We start from the raw sequence: 23,746 nt of genomic DNA, 5'->3' as shown, positions 1-23,746 counted from the left end.
TGGATGTTTTGGTCTCTGAAGATGGGCTTTTTTCTCTTCACTTTTTATAGAAACATTTAAGATCTTGACATACACATACAAGGTGCATTTTTGTAGGGTTTGATATTAAAATCATGGACTTATCACTGATGTGTCTAAGGATTGTTTTGAAAATAATTGAATCTTAATCACAACTGATTTAAAATCTTTGATCATGTCATAGTCTTAAATATATGGAAGTCAACACTTACATTTTAACACTGAAAAATCAATTCAAGCACTATCTTAAGTGACACAGAAGCTTGGTTTACAAAAAGGAGTGTAGAGATCATAGATTTGCAATAAAATGGGCAATGCCTTGGTAGTTGCACAAATTGGGTCTTATTCTGAAGTCACTTGGGCTGGTGTGAAGTTACCACCACCAATGTAAAACTGAGATTAGAATATGGCCTGTCTGTGGTTTTTGACTCATGAAGGCTATTCCTACAGTTGTGAAAGAGATTACTTTAATTCAGTAGCAGGAAGGGAGGAGAAAGCAACAAAGGATAAATTGTGATCTTTTTCTGAAAAATGAAACCTTTGTTGATAGGGGAGGGTTGCTTCATGCCAAATCTCTCTAGGGGTGAGAGTGAGTGATTTCTAGCTATATCTCTGCATAGGCTTTTGTTTGTGCATTTTCTAATCCATGACATGATTTGGATTATGTTTTTCAAACAAGTTTTAGAATGTCTTTTTAACTTGAGGGTGTTACAGTGGGCCATCCAAACCAAAAGAAGCACAACTACTATGTGGCTGCTTTAGGATGGAGTATGTTGCGCACATGGTATCACTTAATCTCTTCTGCATAGTGCCAGGAATTTTACTACCCTTTTTTCCAGTAGTTGGAAATATGACAAGGGCAAAAGCACTAAGAGCTGCTCCTAGAAGAAAAGGCTCTTAATTATAATCCTCTGTCCACCTTCTGCAGGTCAAAGCTGACTCCTAATTCAGCTTAGCCTAAAGATATAGGGAAATGTTACACTGAAACAAATATTTTAAAACATTCCCTTGTAATGATTGCGCCCCAAACATTAGGACAGGGTGCTAGCCCCTAAGAATCTGCCTAAAGCTGAGAGAAGGACAACTCTTTTCCGGTTCAATCTTATCTTTAGATTAATGGCAGTAGCATAACACTTGAAATGAAATTTCATCTCTGTGGTGATATTGAACACACTGGGTGTAGTCAGTCTACATCCTTGACTCTGTCACTTAAGAAGTTTCTAAATACACAGAAAGCAATACACATCTGACTTAAGTCTGTACAGCCATAAAACAGACTTAGTATCATAAATATCCTCCTGCCCCATTAAATCTGCCATGAACTCTTCTTTTCTGCCTGTGAATAGAATTTTTGAGCCATGCATAAAATCAGGGTGTGCTATTTATTTCCATTTAGACACCTTAGAGCACAGCATTATCTCCCACCATTGTGCTACAGCTGGGCATCTCCCAAAGGTAGTTCAGAGTTGCAGTAATGTACATGGGGCCCCACCCCTGGCCCCCCCTTCCCTGATCTTTTTTGTTTTCTTTGAACTGTGTTTCTCCTTCCGTGGTCTGGGACTGAGCAGCAGGGCAGAAAACCAGCAAAGTCTCTGCTGTGCCACCTCTTGGCTAGCTCCTCTGTCTCTCTTCAGGCATGGGAAAGCACCATGTGAAGTAAAAGGGTGCTCTCCCTGTGAGGCAGCCATTCCAGGCTCAACAGAGGGTGAGTTGTACAGCCTCCAGCACAACTTTTTGATGAACAGATTTGCCTCTATCCAGACTTGAATCGAGGAGGCAGAATTCCCATTCGTTAGAGGACTGGTAGGCATTAACTCACAAGCAACTGGGTCAGGGAGATAGGGATACTTCCTCAAGCTGAGGGGTCTATCTCATCTATTCTTCATTCAGTCTCCCATCTCCTGTGACTGTTTGGTCCAGAAGGAGATTTTTCATCTTCTGAATATAGGAACGATAGAAAGGGTCCCTCAGAAGAGGAAACAGAACCCAATCTTGCAAAAATACACAGGGTATGAGTCTCAGAGCCACCTTCAACCTCAAGAGGCTTAACAAGTGGATGAAGACGACTGCATTTCACAGGCAGACTTTAGCCTCTATGGTGTCATCCCTGGCCCATGAGGATTCCTGTCTTCAATTAATCTGGCAAATGCTTATTTCTACATTCCCATACCACCATACCACTGCTGCGATTTGCTTGTACTGAATGCTTCTATTCAGTCTGCCCTCCGCCCATGGGGTCTTTACAAACCTGTTGGGGATCATCGTGGGTTACAGGATACCCAGTTGTACTCCTGTCTTGATCAGATCCCCACCCAACCTGCAGAGCCATGACTTGGATTCTGGATCTCCTGCAGGCACATGGCCTCATCAGCAACATCAAGAAGAGTTTCCCAATTCCCTCACTGAGGATTTCTCACCTGTGAGCAGACATACACATCTCAGTGGCAGGAGATACACGGGGCCTACCCTTGCACTGTGTCTTCAGCTTCTGAGCCTCCTGGTGTTATGTACAGGGATCATTCCATGGGCAAGATCACACATCAGTGGCTCTCCAAGCCTTCCTTCTAAAAGGATAGAACCACTCTCTGGAGTGTATTATGGATCAAGTGCGAGTCTCAGACTGGCTGTTCATCTCCCTAAACTGGTGGGCAGCCTCAGGGAATGTCTACAAAGGCCTCCCTATATGATTTCCAAAACCTCTAGTCCTCACAACTGATGCCGGTCTGAAAGGTTTGGGATCATATCTGCTCCGCCAAACAACCTGGAGGAAAGCTAGCTCAGTGGAGGTTCTAAGCCCACCTAGAGGGAAACCATATCTTGGTACAGTTGGACAACTCAACAACTGTAGGCTATGTAAACAACCAAGGAGTGACCAAGAGCTATGTACTAGATGCAGAAGCAATGGAAATAATGAGATGGGCAGAGCAGTCTCTCCTTTGCCTCAAAGTGATTCAGATAAAAGAGGACCTGAAGGAGAAGGCAGACAGCCTCAGCAGGGCCAAGTTCCACAACTCAAGCAGTGTCTAAATCAGGAGGCTTCCAATGTGGTCTCACAGATATTCAGTGTCCTTCAACCCCCCTCTTCGCAAAGCATAAGAATAAAAAAACAAAATACTTCCCTGGAGAAGCAGACTCCAATTCCATGGGGACAGCTGCCTTGTCTCACAGCTGGCCACAGGGCCAACTATACACATTCCCACTCCTAGGGAAAATGGGCCAAAGGATAAAGCAGAAACAGTGAACTTCCTATTGCTGAAGGAGACTCTGGTTTTCTGAGGTGATAAAGATGAAACTGGAGCCTCCACTACCATTACAGTGGAGACCAGATACTCTCTCTTCAGGTCCCTTTTCCATGCAGATGAGGACTGGATTCAGCAAACAGCCTGGCTAGTGAAGGGGAAGCATTAGGAGGGCCTGTCTTTCAAAGTCTTGAAGACCTTAGGCTCATCCAGAAAAGCCTCTGTGTTGAAAGCATAGTATTCCATCTGGGCCAGGTGCAGTACCTGGTTCTAACATAATGGTGTAGAGCTTAGGATTTCTGCCATTTTGGACTTCTGCTGTGAGGGGGTGGGTACAGGCCTTCAACCCCCATGCCATAGGTATTGGCTCTTAATACTGTTCTGTGTGTGGGATGCACTGGCTCCATGGCAGTGTGTGCCTGGATATCTGGGTTTCTCAGAGCAATCAAGTTGGCCAGCAGTCAGAGCGGTTTTCCCAAAATGAGACAATGTGTGTCTTGAAAGCTCTAATGTCATCCCTTGGAACTGCTGACATCAGTATCTGCTGTCTTCCTGTCCATCAAAACCTGTTTCCTGGTTGCTATTATGTCTGCTAGGTGAGTCTCAGAGCTGGCAGCTGTAGCGATGCAGGTCCTTTACTGTGTGTTCCAGGAGGACAGGGCGATGCTGAGAATGCCAGCATTCTCTCTCCCACACATGAACTCTCACTTCTGTATTTCCCAGGAGATTAGCCTTCTCTCAAAAGCCGCAGCCTCTGACTAAGAAGATGTGGCACTCGCTAGATGGCAGGAGAGTGCTGCAATCTACTTCAGGTGCACAGAATCCAGGAGAAGATCAGGAGTCCTGTTTTGTATCTTTCCAGACGAAATGCCAAGGACTCAGCATTTCCAAGTCACCCATCAATAGATCCCTGCTAGTCTCAGGCAGAACAAGCAAGTTCATCCACCTCAGAAAGCTGCAGAGGAGCCACTTGATGATCAGCAAACACCTTTACCTGACATTACCAAGTGGATTGTGTCATCTGCAAAGGGCTCCTTTGCCAGGGAGATGCTGCAGGTGATGGCCCAGAAATAGAAGTGCTCAAAGGACAGTGTTGTCTTGCAGAGCATGTTTTTTAATCCTCCCTACTTCTTATCACTACTTGCTAGACGTAGCAGAATTGTGGGAAAGAGCTGGGCTGCAGCATGGAAAACATTTTAGCCAATAATTTCCTTTGTTTGCAACATCCCAAAATTCTGCCCACCCTCTCAGCCAAGGGTCAACTGCTTAGTTGGATCATTGTCATCTAGGCAGTCTGCCTAGTGGAAAGGGTTTCCTTTGAAGTTCTTCCTTGCTTAATATTTTTTTCTATATAGCTTTGGAATGACGCATAGGGCTGGAACTCTGAACCACCTCTGGGAATTGCAGAAAGGAAATTATGGAGTAAGAAATTTTCCATTCAAGTGTGGGGTGAGATGCTAAAGATTACAGTATCCCACCTCCCCCCAAAGTATGGCATCAGATCTAAGTGCACTATTTCCTTTATCCTATGTAAGATATGATGTAGGATAAGCAGTTGCTGCCTATAAGAGCTTGGTGTTCTGCAAACCATTAAACTCTGAGTAGTGCAGTAGTGGTTGCATTTCATCAAGTGACACACAAAACAAAAAAAACGTTTTATTGCTTTCTTATAGTACCTAAAGCTCTCCAGATTTTCCCCCCCAACAAAGCAACCCTGTGAGGTCTTCACAGCCTTGGTTAGGCTGAGGCCTGGCTAATGATTTGGTCTATTCCTGGCCCCTAGTCAAGACTGAGATTTCTGAGCTCCATGGGTCCACTCATGGTCCAGATTCCCTCTCCCCTTAAAAACAGAGGCCAGGAAGGGACAGCTCCAGTTCAGAAAAACATACATTTTGACCATGGTAGTTATGTTAAAAATCAGCCAAGTAGCATGGACCCTGAAGGTTAACTTAGCTTCACACCCCCAAGTACCAGTCCTGGAGTTTCGGTGTGATTGCTTTGGCGAAGGATGGCACAATGAAAACTGAAATTCTGGGGGGGATTGCTCAATAAGTTAGCTAGAGCTGTGAACTAACTGGGGTGTTTAATCAAAAAGCAATAGAAGCCTTATTTTCTATGTACTGTATTTTGCTTTAGTAAAAGGTCAAGCGCTGCATGGAGCACCAATCTCATGAATCTGTAGCAACATATTGTTTTGTGCAGCTAGTGGAAGTGTTCTAATACAAGAACAAAATATCAGTGGCTATAATTACAAAAAGTGGTATCTTTCCTCATGTGGAAAGACAGACAGTTGTTGTTTTACCATTCCAAGTAACAAGGTACTTAGCTGGGCTGAGAACATTAGTGTAGTGCCTGTAAAGGGGAAGGCTTCATGTGCCTAGTGGCCAAAGTGCCACTGGTTTATTGCTCTGGGCCAAGTTTAAAGCCCATAGCTGCTAGTGAGGAACTAGTCCAGTGCCATAAACAATGTTAATGCAGCAGCTGTGATGACAGTGGCTAGCACTAAATGTTCTTTGGCAGTGAGTAGCAACTCTAACCACAGGGGGAACATGATACCTCACATACACAGTATTTGTCCTGGATGCTAAATAGCTTCTTGGATTTCTTTTTTTTTTTATTTGAAACTATTCAACCTTTGTTAGAATAACTAGCATTAATGTAGATAAATTGTTACTTTGCAGTAGTGTTCCAATGATACAGCATTGTCTAGGAATGCCCTAGTTTAAGATGCAATGTGTTGGACTCTTATTGTAAAATACTGTTGTGGTCAATATCATTGTAACCATCTGTTGCAGCCTACTTGCACACATTACCTCTGCTTTACACACAGTTGCTTGTTAGGTTGGCAGCAGTTGACTTAACTGAATGGACATCCTGCAGCAATGCTGTTGCCAAAGTTGTGACTTTTTTGAAGACTAATAGCATAGCCATGACAATTACCTGTAGTTGGTATTCAAAGAATTAGGAAAGCCCAGTGCATGTGTACTGTTCAAAATGCAGTATATGGCTTTCTGAACATTTAACACAGCAGTCACTGTTTTATGGTGTAAGGATGAAATTGTAGCATGTTGATGGTCCTGTCTAAATTTTCTGAAGCTCATTGTTCAGTGGTGCCCTGTGGTAGGTTTATTTTTAACTTGTATGATAAATAAAGTAGTATGGTATGAAATAATGGTTTCTCCTTTTTCTTAAGATTTCAGGGCTTTACAAGCCAGTCACACTTAACCACTGAGAATTTGATTGAAGAATCACAATACAAATCAGCAAAACAGTGCAATGTGCACAGATTTCAATATAAGCAGTTTTGCTTAATCAAGTGATGACTTCCCCAACACACCAGCTGAATAAAAAGCAGTGTTTGTCATGCTGACCCATTTAGACTCATGTTTTCTGATATTTTTGCAGCTCAAGGATGCTCTCTCTGCCACTGCAGCCACATTTTATTTGATATAAGTAACTGTACTACGGGCTATATTTACACATACTATTATTTTAAAGCCAAGTTCTTGAGATGCATGCAGTAACTTTCCCCTCTCCAGCTCTGAAGAATATCAGTCTATAGCACCAACATCCAAACATAGTTTGTATCAAACTGCACCAACTTTCCAACTGGCAACATGGAGTCATGGTTCTGCTGTTCCAGTGAAAGTTTTCTTAGCTGCATCAGTGTGGTGAACAAGGACAGTCACTGGTCAGAGTAACTACAGATATGTTATTGTATTTAAGGCAAGGTCAGCTCCCTTTCTCCTTTTAAAAGGGGAGTTCTCTTAGCCAATGAGTGAGTGTGATTTACTGTAGCTACTGTTAACCAAGCGCCCCATTAGCTCACTCATCTGCTTGCTTACCCCATGCAGGTGATGTGGGCAAGCTCAACTTAGCACAAACACGCAGCAAGAACAGGATGGTATTCTCTCCCCACTCCCTTTTTGGTTGGTGTGGTGTGTACTTTATTCAAGAATTCCATAGGTGTCTGAAAAATCTTCCCCACAGAAAGAGTCCTGAAACAGATACAGAAGCTGTCAGTAGTCAGCTGAGGACCATGTTAACTTGACAAACACATCTTTAAAGATTCTAAAGTTAGAGGAAGAAATTGCCTGTGGTCTAAGGTAGCACAAGCTCACATTTAGTGGAATGCAAGGAACAAAGTCAGCCCCACTTAAAGGCTGGTTCCTAGACAATTCCATTTCTGAAGTGGATTAAGAGAGTTCTCGCTGTCATGACACTAAGGTGACCATCTTTACTACATGAAATCACTAGAGAGGCAGCAGCTGTGCTGTGCTCATGCCCCAGCTGCAGGTTGGGGTAAGAAGGGGACATCATCCTTCCCCTCTATTGATCTCCTCTGCTAAGTCTTATTTACTCAAGTTTTGCAAGGGAGAGAAGTTTCTCATTAGCATGAGCTCCTATCTACTAGGTCCAATGCACCCATTACATCAAAACTTATGCATTTGGTTGAATATCTTGACGTACTAAGCCCCTGTAAACATTGTTAGTCGATGCACAGAACTCCCATTAGCATTTCTAAGAGACTCCAAACCCTCTGAGTGACACAGTTCAGCCATCTAACCCCCAGCACAGCACAATTATTTTGTTGACCTAGTTACAACTGGGGGTGGAGGTGGACTAACCCAGCTGCCTGGGGAACTCCTCCTGTCCCCCTAGTGTGTGGCTGCCCTGAAGCCCTGTATCTGTTTAGACATAGCCAAAGATTTTTCTCCTACCTGGCTCAAGTATCCCTGTGACAGGCAGTTTTTGCATTGTTACAGAATCCCATTAGCCCTTACAAGCATGAACCTCCAGTTTGGTTATGTTTTTAAAAAGTGTTCCATCAGAACACCACAATATGCAGGACCCTTTTCTTACATCAAATGGTTCATACATCAAGCTCTGGGCCCCAAAGAGAGGATTTGGGATTGACACTAAGGGTGGGATGCTGGCCTGCTCTGAAGACAGCTCCTCCTCTTCCAGGTCAGCCTGTGTGCAAACATACATGAGATTAGTTATCCATCTCCTTCCCTCTCCTCTGCATGTGCGTTAATAATTACTGCAATCTTGAGCAGCTCTGTGATTCCTTGCATTAACACAGTGGTGCAGATGAAATTGAGTTACACAATCTAGTTAGTAAGTAGGTGGAGTTTTTCCTTAAATACTTGCATCTTTTCCAAGACCCTGGCACAGAGGCTATTTGTATGACGTTCTGAAAGATCAGTTATCCATATTGCTCATTTCCCTTCCACCCTGCTTTTCTCCCCATACCCATTATACCTTTTGCATACTGCAGCTTTCCCCTGTTTAATACATTCCATTGCCTAGGCCAGACTCCTTAGTAACCTCACTCTAGTTTAAGATGACATGTAAACAGTCAGCAGAGCCTGCACTACAAATTATCCAGATTTTCCCATAGTGGCTAAATCATAGGCCTGATCTACATTTAAAACAGATTGACAGAGCCATGGCACTGGTCAGGTACAGTTTGAGGCTTTAGGAAGGGCGATGTTTTTTTTGTTTTTAATAGCATGTATACTTTTCTCCATACCTTAAAGTAGTGGAACTGGAATCCTTGGGTTTTTATTTTTTGGTAGTAATAGGACACTCCAGCCACAGCTAACAGCAGCAGCACTATGACAACAGCTGATGTTACCCCGATGGCCACAGGATGAGATGATTTTATAGCACTAGTATCCTAGAAGAGACACACTAAACCGTTAAAGTTCTGCGTTAAAAAAATGTAATGAAGACAACCAGTGCGTTAAAAAGCTTTAACTAAACTTTTAGTGTATGGCTGCTTAAATGGTTCACATATTCCAGAAAGGGGAACACCTGTGATATGGAGGGCTGGCTACATGGGACATTGTTGTTACCCGCTGCTTTTATCTGCTATGTGCTGCATTCATTCCTCATCTCTTATTACAAGCACAGAGCTTAGACTGGAAGTGACTGATAGATTATATAGCAGAATAAACCACTTAGTTCAGTATCCTACTACTGCTTAGAAGTTTCAAAAGAAGCTACACTAGAGTGGTTTTCAATCTGTGGTCCACAGACAACTGGGAGACTGCAGACTAAGATTTCCAAAGGGGTCTGTGCCTCTGAAATTTTTTAGGGGTCCACCCCTGAAAAAAAGTTCTGTTTATAAAATTCCACACATGCGCCTCTTCTAAGGCAAGTGCCCTTACACCTAACTCAAAGCGTGAGAGCCCAAGCTTGTGCTTCTCCAGTCTGGTTCTTCACTGCGCCAGGCCAGGGTGCTGCCAGGCTGGACTCTATTTCATGACACTGCAGCACAGTGGCTGCTTGGGGACTGCACTGAAGGGGACTCGATGCACAGGAACTGAACCTGACAATTCTTAAATCTGCCATTTAAACTCTCAGTGGAATTGAGCAAGCAACTTGCCTGGTCCAGATGCACAGGCTGCTGAGGCATCCGCAGCGGCCTTTCAATGGCATGAATGATTCCATTGAAGGCCAGGATGTCCCACTGCACTATCAGGGTATCATTGACCACTTTGGAACCCTGGCACAAGAAGAAGAAACAACAATAGTAAGGGACTAAGTGTGAATTTGCTTTAGAAAAAGAGCCTTTTTGGACAAAAAATGCTGCCCATTACATAGGCTTAAGAAAGAGAAGCTAGCTGAACCTGGAACCTGCCCAAACGCATCCAAGTACTTACAGGAGGCTGCGTGCTGTTCAGCAGGGAAGTTTCTGCAACCAACAGGTTGTAGCCGGAGCAGGAAGGGATAATGGTACCATTGGTGAGATTGAAGCTCAAGAAGGGAACATCACTCAGGGAGACATGGAGCTTCAGCTCCTCCCCTGTTAATGTCTGAGAAAACAAAATGTGGAAGTGATGGTCAAGTAGAGTCAAAAGCAGGGGGAAAATAAATTGGGCGTTTTCTGCTTTTCCCTGTTTTAATCGTACGCTGTCCAATGAATCAATGGAGAAAGACTTCTTGGAGTGAAGTGCAGAGAAGGCACCTGAATAGTTCTTGCATTCCAAGGGTACAGAGAGCCAGAACAAATCACACTTCAGACATAAAACCCCCTAAGCCACACTGGAAGCATGTTTCCCTAATCCTCCAAGCCAGCAACATTAAACCACTATCGATTGTGTGCGGGCAGTGGCGTGAGACTCCAACATTCACTCCAGCTCTCTCACCATATTGCCCTCAAAGCCAGAATTCAAGGGTACAAAGAGCGTTTTATAGGTGGTGTCATTGGAGAGGAAGGTGAGGAACTCGAGTCCATCTTGTGTGGCATTGGAGTAATCCAGTAACATCTGGAAGAGAGAGAGAGAATCCTGAGTGCCAGCCTGAAGCTGTGGGTTTGTCAGAACAATCTGGCCAACAAAACCAGGAGATATCACCTGAATTCTCTCCATCTTTGCTACAATATCAGAGCAGTTAACTGTCTGTCAATGAGAGGAAACAGCTTGACTCAAATGGTGCATGGCACTTCAGAGAGCACAAACTCTTGCCTTCCATTTCAGTGATTTTCCTTTCCAACCCTTGGGACCTGGGGAGTCCCCATTAGTCACTTCTTCGCTGTCCTGACGGTTGGCAGAGAAGTAGGCCCCATCCTGCTACAGAAGGCATGTGACACTAACACTTACGGAATAGAAGATTGAAAAGTTGGAGTGCTCGGCCAACACAGCCAGGAGATTTCCACTGCAGAAGTAGCCATTTCCAATGAATCCTTCTCTACAATCACAGCTCACGTCTGCAAAGGGGGAGAGAGACATGTGAGAGGGACTTAGGGACAAACTCCTCATACAACAAAGGCACTGAACGATTGCTTAGGATTTCTATCCATGCGGAAGACAGCTGTGGCCCAGCGGATAGAACACTGGATAAAGAGTCAAAGAAACCTGGCTTCTCTTCACCACTGTGTAACTGTGGGCAGGTCACTTAACCTGCCGGTACCTTAGCTTCTCCATCTGTAACAGTGAGGCCCAAAACCTTTACCTGCCTTTGTAAGGCACTTTGAGATTCCCAGTGCTTTATGTTACTGAGTAAGTGTATTCAGGGCATAAACCAATGTAGTGGAAACGAGTAAGTGTAGAGTTTATAGAGAGTTTTCTCCTTGTTACAACACACGCCATTGAGATGCCAACTTGTGTAATCACATTCCTTGCTGCAGATTCCAAGGGAGCCAATCCTGAGTCTCTCCTTACCTTTAGCTCTGTAGCAGAAAGCATCCCATGTCTCACTCAAGTTTTTTCGGGTGCCATAGTGCACAATCCCAACGTGGTTGGAGCCACAGCTGGGGGTTGGGAACACTGTCGGGTATCCTGCCGTCCCATTGTTGAGCCAACCCACTAAGCACAGGTGGAAACCCATCTGCATAGGAAAAGAAGCTGCCCAGTGAGAGACAGGATTGTCTGAGCCACGTATCAGTTTCTGTAATGGCACTGAGTCACTTTAGGATTCTCTGCTGGATGCCCTGTGTCACAGAGAAGATACTCCTGCTCTTGTAATTCATATACTGCTCTCCGCTGCCCAGCCTACGAGGACATCATTTTACTTAGGCACACCAAAAGCTGAGGGTTTATTTGCACGGTCCAATAAAAAGATATTACCTCACCCACCTTGTCTCTCTAACAGCCTGGGACCAGCACAGTGGTGACAACACTGCATACGGTTCATTTGCCATGGTACTCAACGTCTCTCTCATGGCACATCATCATCAACCCTGCTGCTCCCAGGCACTGTGGCTCATATACAGCTTCAGCGCATTTCCATCACAGAAGAAGTGCAAGGCATATAAAATCCATTTAAATAGCTAACGGCCATGACAAAGGGAATCCTGACAGACAGCTGGAATGGACACACTCAGAACCTTGTATAAAAAGCACTTGCCCTAGATTGCTTCCCTAGTTGTTGCTAAAGCAGGGATTCTAACCCAAAGGAGAGGGGCCAAAATGAGTTGGATCGCTGAGCCGGCTCAGCTGTGAGTCTGCTTTTACCTGCTGAGCTGCTGAGAGCTGCTGGACCGTGGCCAAAGAAGCTTCTTCTGCCATGCAGGCAGCCTCAGCCTCCCCATAGGTGAAGCTGTACTTCCCTCTTGGTGACTGGAGGTGGAACACGCCAACAGTTTTATCTGGAAAACAGCGGTACCAGTGCACGTCACTTCACAGGGAGATCTCCAGAAAATCAGGCTCAGGGCCTGGCCAGGAGACAGCCCTCTAAGCCTGCCTCCGAAAATACTCAGAGGCACAATTTTAGGGGCATTCGATAATACTTAGATGTCAAACTGTCTGATTATTCCTGCCGAGCAGCAAGCATAGGCCAGATTCATCAGCTGCTGGACACCACCGTGGCAATGCCAAGCAAGATGGACACCAGTCTCCCCCCGTGCTCCCTAACGCCATGCTGGGCACTGGCTCAACCTCGACTCAAATAGCACCACCTCCTGAACCAACACTACCACTCTGTGCTGCACAAGGGCTTTTCTTAGCAGCCAGTCTCTTCCAAGCAGCCTGGCTTGTTTAACGCGTGAGATTTTACACAACAAGCTGGTGTGGCTGAAGAGACGTGACCAAGACAAAGGAGTGGGAGTTCTGTGGGACCCTCAAGCCCCCCTGTGTCTGAGGTAGAAATCTCAGGGGAGGAAACTGGCTTTCTGTCTGATGGAGTGACGGGCCAGAAAAGGGGATACCCATCTCTTCTGTACGGGGTGGCCTGAAATAAGCGGTGACAGAACAGCCTCTGCCTCCCCATCTCCTGTTCTCTGAAGAGGAAACACTCTCAGCCCCACACAGGAAGTGATGCCATTACAAGGCACAGCCTCTGCATGGGAGAGGATCCATTAGAGCGGTGGCAACGAGGGCTCGTACCATGGAAGTGCAGATCAGTGCAAATGGCCTCGGGGTGGCAGTGCCCGTTCTCTTCCAGGCAGCGGTCTACGGGTGGCACAGCTTCCTCCAGGCACTGGACTCCGTCGCCAACATAACCCGTTTTGCACTCACACTTCCGAGCATTCTGCAACACAGAGAAAACCACAGGTCAGCAGGGAGGCCAGTCCCAGTGGTCTGGCACCTACTGATCTCCTGTTGAGGCCTGGCTGGTTCTAGCAATGAGGTGGCCAGCCATGCTGAGATTTGTGGGCTGGGTTTGAACGTAACGGGACAGCCTCCTGCTGTGCAAACACAGCCTGAGCTCTGCCTGGGGCCTGGGAAATGGTCAGAGCAGCCGTGCCACCAGAGGCATTTAGATGAACAAGCAACACCGGTAACACCACACATGTGCTATGACAGCAACTAGCAACATCTTGTGCTGCAAGAGCCATGAACAGTAGCTTTCTAGTCATCCTGTTCCCAACCATTCGATACTCCCAGCTCCCCAGGGCTCTCACTCGGCTGTGTGCCATATTTAGCAGCAAGTCAGGTTTCCCTAGCCTTCTAAGAGGTTAGCTTTCCTCCCAGTGTTGCATTCCCATGCAGCATGGGGTGTTCACTGCTGAAAGAAAATCCTGTCCTCTGTAGTGCAGGGGGAACATTAACTGCAACGAACAGCTATCTGAGTGGGACTCCTCTGGGATGGGGCAAAAACTGCCCCAACCTCTGCAGTGGCAACCAAATGCCTTTGGCATTCATGAGATACTTACTGGCCCCGTGCTGATGCAAAAGGCGTGCTCGCTGCAGTCTCCATTCCTGCCATCCGCACACCTGTCTATGGGGCTGCAGACATAGCCATCTCCCTGGTAATCCAATAGGCAGGTACAGGAGAGCTGAATGCCCACCTGAGTGCAGTTGGCAAACTCACTGCATCCTCCATTGTCATCCCAGCACTGGTCAATCACTAAGGCAAGAAAGACATGTCAGCCTTTTAACTCAGCAAGCTTTTTAAGGGTCCGATCCTCCAGCCCTTACTAGCGGGACAGTGCCTGGCTGGACTTCAGGAGGGTCCTGCCTGGACCAGTCTTCTTTCACAAATACCTTTTTGGACTTCTTATACCACAATTAAATATTAGCAAACTACTGGCAGCGGATGCAATTAAAGAGTAGCCATTTACTGCAGCATGCTTGGCAGGAACAGGAATATTGCCCTAAAATGGATGCAGGGGCCGGTATTTATTAACGGCATCACTGTAGTTTAAAGCAGAAACAGATTGTGTAAATTAAGACTAAAATGGCATCAAATTCCTTAGGCAGGTTTGAAAATCTCACGCCTAGATACTGACTGGTTGATCACATGCCCTGCACCATCCCATTTACATGAAGCACCTGCATCATTCCACAAACGTCTGGATGTGTAAAAAATCAGGTAAGTGCCACTTGGATCCCAGTGAAGAGAGAATTGTTGCTTTCTTATCTGGGGATGATCAGAGCTCTGCAGCCCAGAGGGTTAATGTGCCACCCACATTTCCACATTGGTCAGAACTCTAGAGACTGGCCCAGCTCAGACCAGGGCCACATGCTCCAACTATACCTGTGCAAGTTCTTCCATCTCCTTCATAATGTAACTTGCACTCGCAGGTATTATCAGCTCGGCAGATGGCACTGGGGTGGCAAGCTGGGGAACACACGGGCGCTGCAACTAGACACAGAACAAGCCATGCAAGTCAGTAGGTTGCACTCTGCATGCAGACATATTTCTAAGTCCTGCTGCAGTGTATGCTCCACCCTCCCGCTCCAGGCTCCTGCATCTTCTGTTGCTCCATACCTCAAGCTCCAGCTGCTCGCTCCATGCCTGGTTACTCCCCTCCTTCACACCATTTGGCCGGCTGATCCCTTGGCCTGGAGCAATGTCCCTCCTTCCTGTCCATCTCATTCCTCCTGCTCAAACCCCGTTTCCGTCCCTTGGCTCCCCAGCAGTGCCCAACACCCCCTGACTGCCTGTACCCTCCCTCTTGCTCAATTTAAATAGAAATCAGAACTCTTAGCTCATCCCCAACACAGCCTGATGCTGTGAATCTTTGCTCCAACCCTGGCTGCCCAGTCCCTCATCTGTTGTTATGGGCCAGTCCAGGTCTCCAGTGGAGACAAACTTTCTGTTTCAAAAAGCCAATTTTTCAAAGTATTTTTGAAACCACAAGCCTGCTTAGCACGTCACGTCTCAGTGGGGTCTGGGGCAGGCCTCGGGGCACATTTGATCAAGAGGTTCCCAAGATTACAGCCTGGGAAAAAAACAAGCCTCATCTCTGTTCGATGCAGATTGGAGCAGGACCATGTCTGCCTTCGTCTCTGCAGAGTTAAGGCACTAGGCAGTATAATAATTCAGGGCCTGATTTCGGGAGGTTTGAAGCCCCCATGGGCTTCATTGTGAATTGAGGGTGCTCAGCACCTGGCAGGATTGGACCTTCAGTTCCGGCTCTGAAAGATCACACTTCGGGAATGACCTGCCCCAGCTCAGAGCTCTTCACGGGAACACTAACGAGTGGCGATGCTCTACAGTGGAGGGTCAGTGCCGTTCTCATGATAGCCCAACAATCCCTGCCATACACTCAGGGTGCAACAGGTTCTGCTCCTTAATACCCCCAGTTCTGCACTATGAATTTCCTGCCTCTTTCTCCACACAGTGCCTCCCACTATGTCCAATTCTGGCTGCTGCTGCTGCTATCTTCTACTATCAGCACGTCCATGGATGTGCTCTTTAGCTAGGAGTGCTGGGCCAAATTTTCAAACACAGACATGGGGGTCAAACATAAATGTGTAAGCAATTGCAGTGCCTTCTCTCATGCAGCCCTTTATGCCTGGAGCGCTGTCCAGGCTCTGTGGGTCCGTCTGCACTGCAGCTGGACTTACAGCTCAGCTAGCCATACATGCACTAGCTCTGACTGAACCAGCACCTAAAAGTAGCAGTGTAGCCATGTTGGCATAGGCAGTGGCTGGGGCTAGCAGCCCAAGTACGAACCCAGGAGGTCGAGTGGGATTGAGCCTGGCCGCTAGCCCGAGCCACCACTTGCACCAGAGGCCACGCGACTATCTTTAGGTGCTAGCACAAGTACCTTTACCCAACATGATCACACTTCGCAGCTCCTGAGTCCAGACTCCATGCTCACCTCATTCAGATCTCCCCTAAAAACTCACGCCCAGAGCATCCTCTAAAAAAACAGCTCTTGCTCTGTAACCCAGCCACAAAGCCTCACATCATCTGAGCCACTAGAGCAGAGCTGTGTGGCAGCACATGGTGTGGATGCTGTAAATAAGATGGCAACTGACGCGCTCATGCGTCCAGAACAAATCTACAGGACAGAGCACTTTAATACACAAGAAATACAACGAAGAGTCAATAGTGTGACTGATGCTACAGGTGCCCATTCACAGAAGCGCCTGCACGGGATTCGGAACGACACTTGGGGGTTTAATCTTTGAGCAAGTGCACTTTACCTAGCTTGGTTTCGCAGCGCTCTCCTGTCCATCCCTCAGTGCAGAAACAGACTCCATCCCCGTGTAACCCTTCGTTACACATCCCGTTCTCTGTGCACTTACACTCTGCAAAGCAGCAGACAGGAAGACAAGAACACACTGGTGAGTTGACCCATCTTGAGAAGGGAGATATAACACCGAGCGGACTTTTAGAATTGTCCCTGCAGAGTGTTGCACAGGCAATTACCACAGCTCTGTGTAACTGTAAAACTATAGCCACGAACTCTCTCTGCTTGTGCTGGTGTCCATGGCCTCCCCCCACACCAGTCTGTGCTAGGTTCAAAGCATTGGATGGACCAATCGACCTTTGCATGGCCTCACCTGGAAGGCTCCCTTCCCCTCTCTGCTCTGTAGCCCTGTGGCAAATGCCCTTACACGTCCCTTTTCCTCCCCTCAGCAGCTTGAGAGTCACTTACTCAAAATCCCCAGGTCCACGAATCCCTTTAATTATGAGTCCCCCCTATTTAATGCCAAATTTAGGGAGGGAGTTTAGGTTTCATACTTCTTAATCCTTGTCTTGTCTCCTCTCGGCCTGACACAGCACAACAGCCGGACACAGCCAGCACCGTGCTAGAGCGCTGACCAAGCCAGGACAGATGGCAGTTCTAATTAGAGCCTAGTCACATCTCAAAGCACATGCTTAGCTCTCACTGATATTGATGGAGCTGCTTCACTGCATCAAGTGGGGAAGTGAGAGTGTCTTACACCTAAAGGCCTCAGTCTCGGTGGATTACGAGACTGAAGCAACCGTACTGGAAAGTACCCGACTTGGCATGGCCTTGAATTGGCCTCGTACATGGCACTGCCCAGCCTCTTACACCCCAGGAAAAATGGCAGCCACAGTTATTCAGCTGGCTTGAAAACAGCCACATGGGAAGGGATTAAAAAGGGGTGTGGCTTCCCCTCCACAGTAGCTATAATGGGATGATCTCAGTGATTATTGTTACTGGAATAAGGACAGTTCTGTGCAGATCAGAACCCGCCCAGCAGCCACAAGAAGCCATCCATCTCAAGGTAGCTCCCAGATGGTTTTCAAAGGAGGAATTCTGCTTACAATATTAAAGTCAATGGCACAATAGGAGGCCAGAGTTTCTGTGGGGTTTTCCTTACACCTTCAATACTCCGCTTGGAGCACAATGTATTACGGACCAGTCAGTCATCGTTACCACTCCAAGCTGCTGCTCTAACCCCAGGTCTGTCACCCAGTCGTGTCAAACGAACAATCCCCCGCTCGGGCAGCGCGCTGTGCGCACAGATCAACGCCATCTGCGGTTCTCCATTGGTGTGTCTGTACCTTGGCAGGCCGGCCCATATCTGCCTGGCGTGCACAGTTCACAAGCCGTCCCCAGGAAAGCCTCGGTGCAGTTGCATCGTCCTGACCCGCTGATCCTATCAGCACAAGTGCCACGGTTACTGCAAGGAGCCTCCAGGCCTCCTGGACAGACTGAAAACACAGAGCCTCAGCAAGTTACCCAAACCAGAGACTGGGCAAGAAAAGGATCTCGCTGTTCCGGGGGCAGGGAAACCCCTCAGAAAAGCCTGGCTGCTGTTAAGAGAGTGAACTTGGTTTGACACAATGTTCAGACTGGGGCAGTTGTCTGTGAGCACGGCCAGCATGGAGTACCTGCTTGGAGAGTCCCACTTACTGGGAATCTTTACTTAACACACCGAGTCTCAGGATTAAAAGGGAACAAAACAAACAGCAACAAGTGGGTTTACTGGGCAGAGCTAGCATTCCCAGTCTACACCCCAAACTCACTGCCACTGCCTTGAGTCCCAGCATTCCCGTAGGCCTCAGCTCACCCCTGAGATGGTTTCCTCAGGGGCTACCTCTAGCATGGTCCGACCAAAGTCCTGGTGAGGTGTATGAAGGGGATGTTCCAACAGGCGTTGTACTGCCCGGTGAAACATCTACGGGAATAACCCCTCGCCATGACTTTCCCACAAACATTATATTCAATCTCATTTCACTAATGCCTGTCTCCTAACTGACATCATTAAATAGTTGTATATAGAGAAGAGGAACCAGCGGCAGCCACGCTGTTGGTTGGAATAACTCAGGAAGACAGCACTGCATTGGTCACCATAAGGTGATCTTTGCAATCCTAAGTTCTAGAAAGAAAAAACTGGACTCAAGAATACCATAACAGCCACCAGCCTTCCTGGTGATCCTGAAAAGGAGCTTCTAGGGGTAGGCTCCACCATCTGGCTAAAGGCAGAGCACCTTATCATGACACAGGAAAAGAATTCCTTTTTGCCATGGTTAGGGTGCAGCGGTGCAGATTTCTTACCCTGACAATCTCTTCCGTAGTGGTTTGCACAGCACTGTGGGACCCAGCTGGTGGAAAAACAGGTCCTCCTGCACCCTTTTGTCAGGGACCTCCTACGAGAGGGCCAGTGACTGCCTTCATCAAACACTGACCGGTACCAATGAGGTCTCGATAATAGATAGTTGCGGTGTGAAAAATAAGGGAATCTGGAAAATGGATTTTCATAATAAAAGCAAGTCTGGCTATTGCCCTGTGGGGAAAACAACAAAAATGGGTCAAAAACATCAACATCCTGAGGTTTTTCCTAAGTTTCTACTCCCCTGCCCCTTAACTAATGGGAGAAATGCTCCAAGGGCACCAGTAAAATGGTTATATGACAACTACAAATCAGCTCACATACTGGAGAGAGGCACTACCCCCATTCCCTTTTTTTAATAATCACTTTGCAAATGGTGGGAAGGAATGAAGGACAGAGAAGACGAGGAACAGGTGGAAATCGAAATCTGTGTTTGCAAACTATCAGGAGGTCAGTGGGACATAACAATGCAGAAAATGAATTTGGCTTGGAACCATCTATGGTCAAGCGAAAATTTATTGCCTCACCAGGATCAGAGTGGCTAGGCTGGCTTGAGCATAGGTCCAAGTCAATACCCATGAGGCTGCTGCTGCGCCTTACCAAACATTTCATATTTAGTGAGCCCCTGTTATCCCAAAGGGCTGCAAACTCTAGGGCAGAAGCAAAATACTGAGTGGTTTCTTTTGCCTTTTACACTTACACCCACATCTGGGTTCAAACCCAGACGTGAAAGACTGGTGTTGTCACTCACTTCTCCACCAAGGCACCACGCAGCCCTCTGCCCCAAACCTTGGTGATCATCTCTGCAGCCACACCGGCTGATTCAGGCACTGGAATAACTGTGACTAGGTAGTTGAAAAACCTAAGTGGCAACCAATCCCAGAGGATGATGTGCGTGACGGCTCAAAGTCTACAATGTGAACTGTGCTTGGTACCAGCAAGAAGTGAGGGACACTAGCCAAGAGCAGATGGCACGGTGATGCTTGATTTAGGCCTCAACTCTGCAAGTGACTCTACACTGGCAGATGCCCTGGGGCCCACGCAGAATAGGGGCCTTAATCAATTGGGTGTTGGTCACATGATAGTGCTTCTATTCAGTGCCTGCCTCTGGGGAGAAGTGGAGCTCGGGGACCCTTCCCAGCCCCCTGGGGGTTAATTCTTTTAAAGCTCTGTGCACTTATTTATGGTGGTCAAGGCAGTAATGATCCACAGACCGTATTTTACAAGCAGTGACGGACGCAGTTCAGAGAGCTGCACACATTACCCGTTGGATGGATCCAGTGGGACAGGTGGGCTCGAAGCCACAAACACCACAGCTCTCCACTGATCCCTGAGCGGGAAGGAGAAAAAACAAACACTTCTCACTTTGTCTGTCAGTTACAGACCTGCTTGCAATGTGAGGTGGCGAGCCCCTCTGCCAGACATGCAAGCCTCTTAATAATCCTGATTTGCTGCTACGGGCTGCAGCATTAAACAGACCATACATCCAAATGGAGGTGGGGGTTTATTATTTATAAAACCCTAAGCACTCACCCTAAGCTCAACGGAGAGGAACTCGTCACAGCGAGCCCCCAGGTTTGGCGGCTCCAACAGCTGATCAATGCCATAGGCAATGCCCCCATCAAACTCCATGTGCCGCTGGACGATCTTGGCATTGCCATTGTCCACCAAGAGCTCCCCCTGCAGGAAGGAGAAGGAAGAGACAATGATTCACTCAGCTCTGAAGCATCTGCCAGTTCTTGCTTGTTATAAGCAATGCAGAGCGGCTGAACTGCAGCTCCCAGCTCGCACACAGCACAAGCACTTGTGAGGAGCCAAGCTGGACACATTTCATTTCCTGATGTGGGCAGGCTGCCCCTCTGCAATGCTATTTGATCCCTGTAAGTGCTGATCCTATGGCCCCACAACCAACAGCCCCCTCTATGTTGGTCTATTTGGGCCCAGCATGGAGCCTCGCCAGTGGTGCACAAGCAACACCACCTTGCATTGCCACTCTCCCCATTCCCCTGGTGCAGATCCACCACGGGGCTTAAGTTTGGAGAGCCTTGCACAGTTCTGCGTGTAACTCGTCTTAAATGATTGCGTTCCATCTATCACGTTCTAGGCAAATGCTCTGGCCTGAGTATTTGGGATGAGGTGGAGGAAAATTGCTAAATAAAAAAATTCTGAAGACCCAGAGCACATGTAATACATTAGGGTCCAATCCAACTCCCGAAGTAGGCAAAAGAAAGAATCCCATTGGACTACAGGACTTTAAAAAAAAAAAAAAAAGCTTTTTTTTTGTCTTGCATTTGCACAGAATCTCCCATCCAAGCATCAGATCGATCTGCCTCAGTTAATTAAATGTCCTGTGGGTTAGAGTACGATGGCAACCATTTTGAGTAATGAGAAGCAGACACACAGAGCGGTTAAGAGATCTGATCAAGGCTACACATAGCAAGTCAGTGGCAGAGCCAGGATTAAGAGTAAATCAAAAAAATGTATTTTTTACAAAAATATTAATTGAAACTATTCATAGATGGGGGGGCTTTCAGCTGTTGAAAAACCAAATAAAATTAATTTTCCTTTGAAAACTTGAAAAAAATTGATGAAAATGGAAATTTTCTTGCAAAATTTCCATTCTCCCAAAAGATATTTCTTATTGTAAAGAAAATGTTGACCATTTTTTTGACTGGCTCTAATTAAGACCCAGAACCTTTGGCTCCATTTCCACTTGTCTAACTATTAGGCCCCTTGCCTTTGGGAAACAACATGTCGATAATGTTTCCCATAAACCCAGAAGCAACAAAACCCAGCAATGAATCTTGTACAAGAGAGGGAAGAGCTTACTTATCAGAAACCAAGTTTCACAGATTCATAGAATTTAAGGCCAGAAGAGACCATTTGATCCTCTTGTCTGACCTCATGCACACACCGGCCCAGGAACCTGTTGCTGGACTAAGGCATACCTTCCAGAAAGCATCCAGCATTGATCTGAGGACATCAGGAGATGGAGACTTCATCACTTCCCTTGGGAATTTGTTCCTCACTATTTAAAATGTGTGCCTTATATCCAATTGAAATGTGTCTGGTTTCAGCGTCCAGCCACTGTTATGCCTTTCTCCACCAGATTAAAGAGCTCTTTAGTATTCAGTACTTTCTCCCCACGGAGACTGTTATACACTATAAACAAGTCACTTTTAGGACTTCTTTTTCATAAACTAAACAGCTCGAGTTCTTCAGGTCTCCCAATGGAAGACACTTCTTCCAGCTCTTGGATCATTTTTGTGGCTCTTCTCTGCACCCACTCTAATTTTTCAACATTCTTTACAAAACATGGACACTAGGAGCTGTCAGCATGCCAGCCTCAGTCTCACCAATGCCAAATACAGAGAAAAAAATCATCTCCCTACTCCCCTGGTTATACATCCAAGGATCACATTAGCCCTTTTGGCCACAGCATTACGCTGGGAGCTCATGCTGAGTTGTTTGTCTGCTCTGACCACACAGCCCTTTTCAGAGTGTCTGCTTTCCAGGATACAGTCCTCCACTTTAGACGTGTGGCCTGCACTGCTTATTCCTACAGCCCAATGTAAGATCATGCATGTATTCAAATTCATTTTATTTGAATGGGCCCAATCTTACTACGTGATCGAGGTCACGCTGTAGGATTGCATCATCAGCATTGTTTACCACCCCACCTATTGTGTCATCTGCGTATTTTATCAGCAGTGATTTTATATTTACCTCACTCATAACAATGTTCAGTAGCATCAGGCCTGGTTCTGATTTTTGTTGAACTCTAATAGAAACCCCCCGATTTTCATGTTTCCCCACTGAAAACTGCTTTTTGAGATCTGTCAGTTACCAGTTCTGAATCCATTTGACGAGCACTCACTGATATTAGAGAGTGCTAATTTTTTAATCAAAATGTTGTGCTGTGCTAGACCAAACACTTCACAAAGGTCTAAGTGTATCACAGCTACGCAATTACCTTGTCAGCCAACCTTGTAATCTCAAAGAAAAAAATCAGTTTTTGACAAGACCTGGTTTCTAAGAAGCCACAGTGGTTGGCACTAAATAAATTCGCACCCTTTAATTATTTTTTTAATAGAATCCTGCTTCAGCATTTCCATTATTTTCCCTGAGATTGATGTCAGTCCAACTGGCCTATAATTAATAGGCTCATGCTGCTTGCCCTCTTTGAATATTGGCACATTAGCATCCTTCCAGTCTTCCAAGATTAGTTCAAAATTAACATAAATGAGCTAGAGATCTCCATAGCCAACTCTTTTAGGATTCTTGGGTACAAGTTATCCTGGCCTGCTCATTTAAAAACGTTTATCGCTAGTAGATACTGTTTTACATCCTCCTTAGATCCTAACAGACTCGATGACAGTATATCCACACATGGCATGAATAAGTTATATGGCTTCTTTCCAAATACAAAAAATATGTATTGACTTGTTTTTTTTGCTTTTTCTGTGTCATTAACAATTTTACCCTCTCCATCCAATAATCTGCCTGTACTATTGCTAGGATTTCTTTTATTACTAATATACTTAAACTCCTTATCATCCTTGGCCCTGCCAGCCATGGATTTTTTTTTTTTTTTTTTTTTTTGATATCTATAGCTTCCCTTTAACAATTTTCTACATTTCACAACTTCTAATTTATACTGATTGTTATCTAAGTGCCCTTTTTTCATGTGTTATATGTTGTTGTTTTTTATTTCTTAGCTGCTGCCTTCACTTCCCCACTGACCCAAGATGTCCTTTAAACCAAAACTGTCCACTT

At 46.1% G+C, this 23,746-nt stretch overlaps 1 protein-coding gene across 3 annotated transcripts in view; it reads right to left on the bottom strand.

Moving 5' to 3' along the window:
* Positions 1–4,924: 4,924 nt before the first annotated feature.
* Positions 4,925–23,746, bottom strand: part of STAB1 (stabilin 1) — a 94,375-nt gene continuing 75,553 nt past the window's right edge. The window contains exons 53-69 of one of the 3 annotated variants that reach the window (XM_067568074.1): positions 20,504–20,650; positions 20,235–20,300; positions 18,916–19,144; positions 17,919–18,068; positions 16,586–16,690; positions 14,685–14,792; positions 13,861–14,054; positions 13,091–13,235; positions 12,221–12,354; positions 11,429–11,594; positions 10,868–10,974; positions 10,415–10,534; positions 9,929–10,081; positions 9,652–9,771; positions 8,794–8,940; positions 8,121–8,231; positions 4,925–7,255 (exon numbers count right to left, since the gene is read on the bottom strand). In XM_067568074.1, the coding sequence (XP_067424175.1) occupies positions 7,205–7,255; positions 8,121–8,231; positions 8,794–8,940; positions 9,652–9,771; positions 9,929–10,081; positions 10,415–10,534; positions 10,868–10,974; positions 11,429–11,594; positions 12,221–12,354; positions 13,091–13,235; positions 13,861–14,054; positions 14,685–14,792; positions 16,586–16,690; positions 17,919–18,068; positions 18,916–19,144; positions 20,235–20,300; positions 20,504–20,650 (2,253 nt within the window). In that variant the 3' untranslated portion in view covers positions 4,925–7,204. The remainder of the gene's footprint in view (positions 7,256–8,120; positions 8,232–8,793; positions 8,941–9,651; positions 9,772–9,928; positions 10,082–10,414; positions 10,535–10,867; positions 10,975–11,428; positions 11,595–12,220; positions 12,355–13,090; positions 13,236–13,860; positions 14,055–14,684; positions 14,793–16,585; positions 16,691–17,918; positions 18,069–18,915; positions 19,145–20,234; positions 20,301–20,503; positions 20,651–23,746) is intronic. The other 2 variants (XM_067568076.1, XM_067568075.1) reach the window with 2 other exon arrangements.

Source organism: Emydura macquarii, unplaced genomic scaffold (genome assembly GCF_026122565.2).
Source record: "Emydura macquarii macquarii isolate MOO-44397 ecotype Brisbane River unplaced genomic scaffold, CSIRO-AGI_Emac_v2 contig_2846, whole genome shotgun sequence".
Taxonomy (NCBI): domain Eukaryota; kingdom Metazoa; phylum Chordata; order Testudines; family Chelidae; genus Emydura; species Emydura macquarii.
This window is presented reverse-complemented; position numbering and strand designations above follow the sequence as displayed.